The sequence below is a fragment of the Crocuta crocuta genome, unplaced genomic scaffold (genome assembly GCF_008692635.1).
Source record: "Crocuta crocuta isolate KB4526 unplaced genomic scaffold, BGI_CrCroc_1.0 scaffold138, whole genome shotgun sequence".
Taxonomy (NCBI): Eukaryota; Metazoa; Chordata; class Mammalia; order Carnivora; family Hyaenidae; genus Crocuta; species Crocuta crocuta.
Window position 1 is genome coordinate 2,931,132 of NW_027532585.1, and position 8,880 is coordinate 2,940,011.

An 8,880-nucleotide genomic window follows, 5' to 3' on the forward strand; every position below is an offset into this window, starting at 1 on the left:
TGCAACTGTGCGTAAGCATAAGCATTCTTTCAACATTTCCCTGTCACCAGAAGGTTTATTTTCTTTGGCTAAAATTTCAGAAACTACGCAACCAGCAATATCTGATCGTAACCGGGCACCTTTGATCAGGTTTCAGGGGCCAGCCCGTGTTGTTTCCCCTTGCCTGGGCTTGGAAGGCACTCAGCTGCCAAGTGCAACACGTCTCCCAGTGCCCTCAGTATGGGTGTCTGGTTCACAGTGTCCTCCCCTGGCACACAAGCAGAGAGAGGCTGGCCTCGCCCCTGCTGACGTCGAAACACACCACACTCAGCAGCTGCTTTTCTCTTCCCGAAGTTGAGCAGTTTTATTTTCTTTTCCTGAAAGTTTATTTTAAGCACCACCCGTCCTCGGCCTCTCTGTCCCTGCGGGGGAATCGGATGAGATGGGCATCCGTTTGGGAAGCAGAGAGCACGGCTGCCGGGCACAGACGGGGACCCCAGAAGGCTGGCCGCAGGCACATCCTGGGAAGCCAGAAGTGGAAGAGACGGGGTTGGGAGGGGACAGTGGCGTGCGTGTCGGTTCATCTTGTGCAGAGCAGTGCTGTCCGCGGAGCCGTGCCTTACCCGGGGCTGGGGTTCTGACGTTAACATGCAAGTGTCATCCATAGTCGGAATTTCCCTGGAAAGTCTCTTATGTTGCCCTGGAGTCCACATGACTTGGTGCATATGTAACCCATGCAGTAAATAACATGTTTAAATGTTCGACAGATAGAGTGGTGTAGATCATAGAAAAGATGACAAAATGTTATCAACAGTACCTACATGTCTGTGCACACCTAAGTACACAATCAGGTGGGTGCGTGCAGGTGGATCCGAGCCTGGCACGTGTGCGTGGGATGCCAGGCCAGTGCCCTCTGAGCTGGACTTCTGGAAGGTTCCTCCACTCGAGCGGGGAGGGATGTCTGGGCTGCTGCTTGGATCAGGAGGCCTGTGGGTTTTGCTGGATTGCGAGGAAATCGTGCAGTGGTCCTCGGGGGCAAATCCAGCATTTCCGCCAAGGGGCCTGCCCTTTGGTTCTAGGTGACGGTTTTTCTGTAAGCTGCCTTTGCTCGTACTTTGGGTGGAGTCAGCGGGAGGTAAATCCCGTCTCCAGTAGCTCCTGCGCCCACCCTGGCGGCCCTCCCGCTGCGCGCTAGTGGGGCTGCCTCCACCTCTCTCCCTCCACCTGAGAAAGGAGAGCTGCCGAAGGATCCCTGGAAATGGTCCCGCGCCATGTGCTAAGCTGCTTCCTTTCTGTTTCCACAAGGCCGTTAAAGATACAGCGACGTCCAGAATAATTCTGTTTGGGACCTCCGCCTTTATCCCTGAGGTCTTCTCCCACTTTTTTGTAAGGTAAGAGGCACACTCCCCTTCCCGGGAAGGGACAGATATTCGACACTGAAAATCCTTACAGAACTCGTCAAACACTGAGCCTGGTGGGAGGGATGGGAAGAAGTTTCTTTGGTCACCCTCCTGCTACGCTCTGTTCATCACAGTTAGGACAGTAGGCTTGATTTGGGGCACGCATGGAAATCCAGCATTGCCCGTTCCTTAAGCCTGGAATCTCGCCCAGGCCCCGTCCTCAGCTACCTGTGTGCATCCTGAGGAGGGATAGAAACACAGCAAACCCCAGCGGAGGCAGGGAGTGTCTTCTGCTCAGTTCACAAACCCTTGGGGGAGGACTCAGTTGGCCCATGTGGGGTCACCTGAACCGATCCTGTGTCCAGCGTGGTGAGAGAGAAAGCCTTTGTTAGGACCGCATAGGGAGTGTGTTTTCTAATTTTTTTTTAACTTTCTAATTTATTTCTGAGAGAGAGAGAGAGACAGCATGAGCAGGGGAGAGTCAGAGAGAGAGGGAGACAGAATCTGAAGCAGGCTCCAGGCTCTGAGCTGTCAGCACAGAGCCCGATGTGGGGCTCGAACCCACGAACTGTGAGATCATGACCTGAGCCAAAGTTGGACGCTTAACCGACTGAGCTACCCAGCCGCCCCAAGGAGTGTATTTTCTAGAAGTAGCAGCATGCTGCTCAGAGCCAAGTGTTACCTCCCATGGGCCACCGGCCGGATGGCTATGGAGATTTCTGCCGGCCCAGGCTCTTTGCAAACCAGTCTGGCTGGGTCAGAGCTGGGCTTCCTGTGAAAGCTGGGGCCCTCCGGTCTGTCCCTTGAAGCCCGCTAGTGACACAAGCGACCTGGGGGCGTGCGTTTCCCAGTGGGCCCTCACAGCCATGATAGTATCCGACCTGGCGTGACCTCGGTGGCTCTTCTGACTCAGCCCTTTTATTCTGCAAGGGAAAGAACCCAGGCTCAGACAGGGAAGGTGACTTGCCCAAGGCCATGCCGTCTATCAGTGGCAGGACCGCAGCTGGACCCAGGCCCCTGGATCTCTGACTCCCAGGCTGGGTCAGAATGTCACATGCCCGCCAGCAGAGCCCAGCATCTAAGATCTGGTCTCTCACTCTGGAGGCTTGGGATTTTGGATGATAGCTTAACTGGTCGGTGGCTGCGTCCTTGTTTGTGCAAAAGGGGGCGATGGTAACACAAACTTCAAAGGGGTGTTGGGGATCGGATGGCCAAGTGCCTGGGAAGTGCTTAACCCCAGGCCTGACATACAGGGAGTACTTCATCCGTGCAGCTGCTGGTATCGCTTGTTTGCTGGCGAGTGGGAACCACGGCGTGGGCCTGGCCAGCTGCAGCCNACCCAGTTTTTCCGGCAATATCCGTGGTCATTATGGACCTTCAAGCTGTCTTGTACTGTGTTAGCAATGGGATTGATGGTGCCAGTTTCTTTTAGTCTGTACCCACAGATTGAACGGGTGAGTGCTCCCTGCTCAAGTTTCTCTCAAAATGAAAAAACAAACCTTTTTCGTCTCCTTGTTGTAAGAGAAAGATGAATAATTCTAAGAAACCTTCAGAAGTTTACAAACGTATAAAAATAATGTTATTCAATCCCGCACCCCAGATCACTTGTACAATTTTAGATTCTGGTTTTCTTAGCGATAAATCAGAAGCGTTTTTCTGGGACATTTAAAAAACCTTTGAGATTTGTCAGGTACCTCATAATATTCCACAGTGATTCCTCAGCCGATGGAACTTTCTGCGATGATGGAAACGTGTAACACGTGTGCCGATCCAGTGTCTGCTTGCCACATCTAGTGGTGGAGCACTTGTGNAGATCATGACCTGAGCCACATTCGGACCCTTAATCGAGGGAGACACCCAGGCGCCCCTGAATTTTTAATTTAATGTATTTTAAGTACTCACATGCAGACAGTGGCTTCTTCTATAAACTAGGACGTATTATAATTAATGATGAGTTCGACTACCTGGATTCAGATTCCCAGCTCCTCCATGACCTTGGTCAGTTTGTTTAAATTCTGTGAGATTCAGTTTCCATATCCATTAAAGAGAATTGAAGGTAGTAGTATCTCTACAAAGGGCTGTTGCTGCCACCAAGGACATTGTTGATGTCACAGCTATTGGCAATTCCTGGCGTTTCTTAGCCAAAAATTTCAAATGTTTGTTTCTGTCACTGAAGTTGAAAATTGGTGATGTCTCCAAAAGCATCTAAATTTATGGAATGAGCTTGTTCAAAACCCAGATTTAGGTTCAGAGAATCATTAGTTGAGGCAACTTTGCCATCACATAACATAGAAACTTTAGATCCTCTTAGTTGCTATACTCACTCCCAGGGTGGCCAGGGACGGGGTGGGACGGGCAGCTTCTCATGAAAATCAAATGTTAGAAAGTATTTTTAATCTTCACAGGCCCACCCAGAACATGTGGTTTATTATAATGGGATTGTAATAAAAGTGAACCTTTTGCAAATAATTACTTCTGATTGCACTGGTACTCGGAGTGAAGGAGACGGCTTCTCTGCAGGTTGGGTCATTCACAGAAGTCCTTACATCTTGAGGGGGTTCCCGCTCTCTGCTGCCATGCCGTGCCTTCCTCCTGGGTTCTAGTCATTCCAGAAACAGTGATGAGGGCCTCTCCTGCCAGACTGGCTGGGTGCTGGGGTCAGCGGCGTGTAGATGGGGTCCTGCCCTCCAGTAGCTATGAAAAAGCAATGACATGTGGCCACTTGGGCCATTGATTGGGGAATAGAAGGGGGAGCGCAGAGCCCAGGAGTCCTGACTGGCCGAGGGTGGGGGTGTTGTGCTTTAAGAGGTACAAGGGAAGGAGTTTCTTTAGAGCTCCCTTCGCTGCCACGGGGGAATCAGAATCTGGAATCAGCAAGTTGTTAGGTAAGCAGGTCTCTTTCCAGTCTGTCGTGTACACATCATTGTGGGTCGTGGAATTGAGTTTTCCAATGTTTGGAGTAACTTGGTTCTTCACTCTGTGATGATACCATTTTAGCCTCAGCTAGTGGCTGCTTTCGATGTCCTCAAGGGTACGAGGGTGTCCTTCTTACGGGAAGGCTGGGTCCGGGACAGCCTGTCAGAGGTCAGGACCGGAGGCGATCCTCTCCCCCTTGGCTGCCGCCTTTCTTGCTGGCCTTCTTGAGCCAGGCGGCCACTAGACTTAAAGTTCCAGGGCAGAACGGTTGTGCTCGGGTCCGCGGGCCAGTGAGGGGGAGACTCCCACACGCAGCTGACTGTAGACACAGTGGGACCGCGGTGGAAGGCGGTCACATGTAGGGCAATGGGCACAACACAGCCAGCGTTGGTACGGCCAGGGGCTGGGGGCACGGCTTGTACACAGGCCCGGGGTGAGCTCTGGTGTGGTCCACCTTGGGCACTCTGGTCCCACTTGGCTAGAGTGTGAGGGAAGGGACCACAGGGTGTTCCGCACCCCGTAAGTGTGGCTTCTGTTTATCCAGCACCTCCTGTGTCCTGGGGACTATGCCAGGTAGCTAGTCTCTTGTCTTTAAGACAGATTTTCAAGGCAGTTTGTGTTCCCACTTTACAGACAGGAGCCTGGGGCTCTGGGGAAACAGGAAATCCCCCTGTAGGTTATTCGGCTCTGGAGAGGCGGGGCCGGGGGCGGGGGGATCTCACCAGCCCCTCATGGTGATAGAACTTTATACGGAGGCCATGAGGGAGATGTTTCAAGGCAGGAGTGGCTTAGTCAGGCTGCATTATAGAGATATCACTCTTTGGATGCCACAGTGTAGATGGGGGTGCATCCTGGAGGCTGGGAAGACAGCTAGGGGGCTGTGGAAGCATTCTGGCCAGAGGTGATGGGGGCTCGGAGTAGGTCAAGGGTAGTAGATCAGAGAGAAATACTTGAATTGGACAGGTTAGAACTTGTGAGCATTCAGATTGAGTGCAAAAGTAAAGAGAAAGGGATCCAAGAGGACACCCAGATTTCTGGCTTAGGTGTGACGCCAATAGACAGGACAGAGGGAAGAAAGGGCTCTGTGTCAACCAGGATTGCATCTGGGCACCTGGGTGGCTCAGTCGGTTGACTGTCTGATTCTTGGTTTCAGCTCAGGTCACGATCGCTCAGGTTCGTGAGATAGAACTCGGGTGCTCTGTGCTGGCAGCACGGAGCCTACTTGGGATTCTCTCTCTCCCTCTCCCTCTCTCCTCCTTCCCTGCTCATGCTGTCTCAAAATAAGTAAATAAGCTTAAAAATTAAAAAAAAATTAGAATTACATTCGGTTGTAAATGAGATCCAAAGTAACAGCCTGAACAAGGTAGAAGTTTATTTCTCATTCACGTAAAATGTGTCATGACCCTAGGAAGGCGCCCACACGAGTTGTGTTTTTCTAGTGTCTTTTCCAATAAAGGCTCAGCTTTATTCAGTCTTTATTCACGCAAAGTGAATCATGATTATAAAAGCAAGTTCAGGGTTCCAAACTTGGTGACATTTCCCCATGTGATTAAACTCGGCTTCTTACACAGCACATGGAGCAGAACACAGGACAAGCCACTTAACAAACAAGGTAACAGAAAGGTGCAGAAGTTAACGAACCGAACGCGAAGTCAGCCTGTGGGCGCGCAGTTGAGATAAGGCTGCGGCCCAGTCGGGGTTACCCCTTGGCACTTACTGCTCATTATGTTCAAGCCACGAAGGATCTCAGTTGTGGTCCGAGATCAATCCAGCAGTGCCTTCGGCGGCAGCTACTTTTTAGGTGGTCATAGAGGGGTCACATCGGAAGAGTCTGATGGTTTGCTGCAAAAATCCACCCTTTGTAAAGGGCCCCTGCAGAGCTCCGCTGGTTTGGCTTGTTATCAGTGTGGGGTATCAGCGGGTGCTGGTCCCGGCGACAATCTCGTACCTGCAGTACCTCCGGCTACTTGTGTCATTGCTTGACACAGGCCCCTGCTTGACATGAGAGGCTCCATTTTGCCCTCTACCGTGAGGCGGCCAGGCCAGTAGGGAAGCTGTGTGTCATCAAGTCCTCAGGGATCTAATTCCTTCCAGCTCAGCCCGCCACCATCCCAAGGGTTTGGCCCCATCGTCAAGGTACCAGATGGTACCTTTCTCATTCCACTTGGCCACGTGCCACTTTCACTTCCATCACATTGGCCAGAAGTTAGTCACGTGGCCAAGCCTTATTGTAAGGGCAGCTGGGAAATGAGGACTTCATTCTGGACATGTTTAAGATTCTGCTTCTGTGGAAGAGAACAGATGGGGCAGGTGGCACCAAGGGTAACGGGTCACATATGGAAACAACTGTTACCTACTAGGAAGTAAATACGACCAAAAGGCTATGGCGAGATTAGGGAAAGAAGAGAATTGCCGGCTGATCCAGGAAGGCTGCATGGAAGAGGTATGCTTTGGACATGGATGGCTTTGAACAGGCAGAGATGGGGGAGGAAAGAGGGCATTCCAGGCGGGGGTATAGGAGAGCTAGGAGTCCCGTGTAGCTGGCCACAAGTCGCTGAGTGTGAGTGGCAAGATCTTGGCGCCAGATAGCAGGGCCTGTGTGGCCAGGCCGAGGAAGCAGGCTCCACTCTTAAGGCATCAGTGGGTCATGCAAGGCTTGAAGGGGCGGGGCCCTCAGAGGCCAGAGTAGAGCAGGAAATGTAGTCCATCTCCCCTCCTGAGCCTCTCCCCACCAACCCTCAAGCAAGCCTTGGCATTTGCTAGACCATGAAAATACCTTGTTGGTCCAAGAGGGGCCCGGAGGTGGCTGAATGGTGGTCCCCGGCTGTGGGTGCCCTGCCTTCTATTTTTTTCTTTTTAATTTTTTTTAGCATTTATTCAGTTTTGACAGACAGAGAATGAGTGGGGAAGGGACAGAGAGAGGGAGACACAGAATCTGAAACAGGCTCTGAGCCATCAGCACAGAGCCCGATGTGGGACTTGAACCCACAAACTGTGAGATCACGACCTGAGCTGAAGTCGGATGCTTAACCGACTGAGCGCCCCCAGGCGCCCCAGGCACCCTGCCTTCTTGCCTGGCCCCTGCCCAGGACCAACACATCTTCTCAGACACACCGCAGGCTGCCGCAACCTTCAGGTCTGGAAACCCCATGACCTTGACAGGGAAGCTTGTGCCCTGCAAAACCTCTTTTCCACTAAGCTGGTACTTCTGCCACCTTGTCAGACTAGAACCGTGGCCGCGTATTGAGGGAGGGAGTGTTCATTTTGTTAGGTGTGATGACAGCAGAGTAGTTACGTAACACTGAATATCCTTTGGAATTTCATACAGAAGTATCTGTAGGTAAATTGACATGTCTGAGAATTGCCTTCCTGTACTCCAGAAAATACCCCCAAATTGGGATCAGAGATGCTGCATGAAAGAAGATTGGCAGGTTGTTACTAATGCTGAGTGACGAGTAGATGAGGGTTCATTATATTCTTTCTGCATGTGTTTATATTTGAAATTCCCCATAACAGTATTCAAGAAGTTTTGGTTTTTTTTTTTTTTTTTTTTTTTGCTATCAATCACACATCACTGAAAAAGTTGGACTGGGAAACAGATGCGTTCTGCAATTTTTTTTTTTAACTTGGCTCTTGGGGCGCCTGGGTGGCTCAGTCGGTTGAGTGCCCAACTTCAGCTCAGGTCATGATCTCACAGTTTGTGAGTTTGAGCCCCATGTCATGCTCTGTGCTGACAGCTCAGAGTCTGGAGCCTGCTTCCGATTCTGTGTCTCCCTCTCTCTCTGCCCCTCCCCCATTTGTGCTCTGTCTCTCTCTAAATAAATAAATAAACAAACAAACATTAAAACTTGGCTCTTAAGGTAAGAAAAGTTTCTAATATTAAGAATTTAACTTTGTTTTTCAGATACAGTGCAGTAATCTTGAAAAGGAAATTCAGTCTGCAACAGAAGAAACAGAGCTCTTCTTTAACAGAGGGGTATAGGGATGAGTTTTCGGTGAATTTCTTCTGTTCCTGCTTGGACACCTTCGTCTCTGCTTGAGGTGTGAGTTCCGAGAACTCTGCCAGAGGTCTGGAGCCGAGGGGTCTGTGTCCCCGGGGTGGCCTACAATTACACAGGCCAACACCCCTTCCAGGCTGGTGCCCAGGGTTTCCAGCCTGGATGAAAGAAGAGAAACCAAGAGGCTGTCTTGTGTGTCCACCCCCCCATGGGGTTGCTGAGGGGATGGGTGATAGAGGATTCGATTTTCTAGGTGTTTGTTCAGCAGCCTCTGAAGGGACACTGTGAAATTACTAATAAACTTATTGAAAGTTGAGTATTTGAGAAAATAAAGGAAACGAAAATAAAGGAAAATGGACCCTCATGCCCAGGGCCCAGGCGTTAAGTTGACGGCCCACCTCAAGGTAGACGGGAGCCTCTGGGGGCACTGAAGGCCGCCCCAGAGCAATCCTCCTCCCCTGCTCAGCTTACTCCCATTTTGGACGGCTGGAAATCTCTGCTCCTGGGCCGTCCACCTCCTCTCTCCTCACTGGCGAATGACCCTGCCTCCTCCCTCACAGTGAAAACGAGGCTGTGGACAGACAATG

The 8,880-nt window shown here is 51.1% G+C and overlaps 1 protein-coding gene across 2 annotated transcripts in view; it reads left to right on the forward strand.

The window, feature by feature from the left end:
* The window catches only part of SFXN4 (sideroflexin 4), a 20,460-nt gene extending 11,851 nt beyond the window's left edge, over positions 1 to 8,609 (forward strand). For both annotated transcript variants that reach the window (XM_077779510.1, XM_077779511.1), the window contains 3 exons: positions 1,285 to 1,371; positions 2,717 to 2,833; positions 8,200 to 8,609. In XM_077779510.1, coding sequence (XP_077635636.1) covers positions 1,285 to 1,371; positions 2,717 to 2,833; positions 8,200 to 8,277 — 282 coding nt within the window. In that variant the 3' untranslated portion in view covers positions 8,278 to 8,609. The remainder of the gene's footprint in view (positions 1 to 1,284; positions 1,372 to 2,716; positions 2,834 to 8,199) is intronic.
* Positions 8,610 to 8,880: the final 271 nt, after the last annotated feature.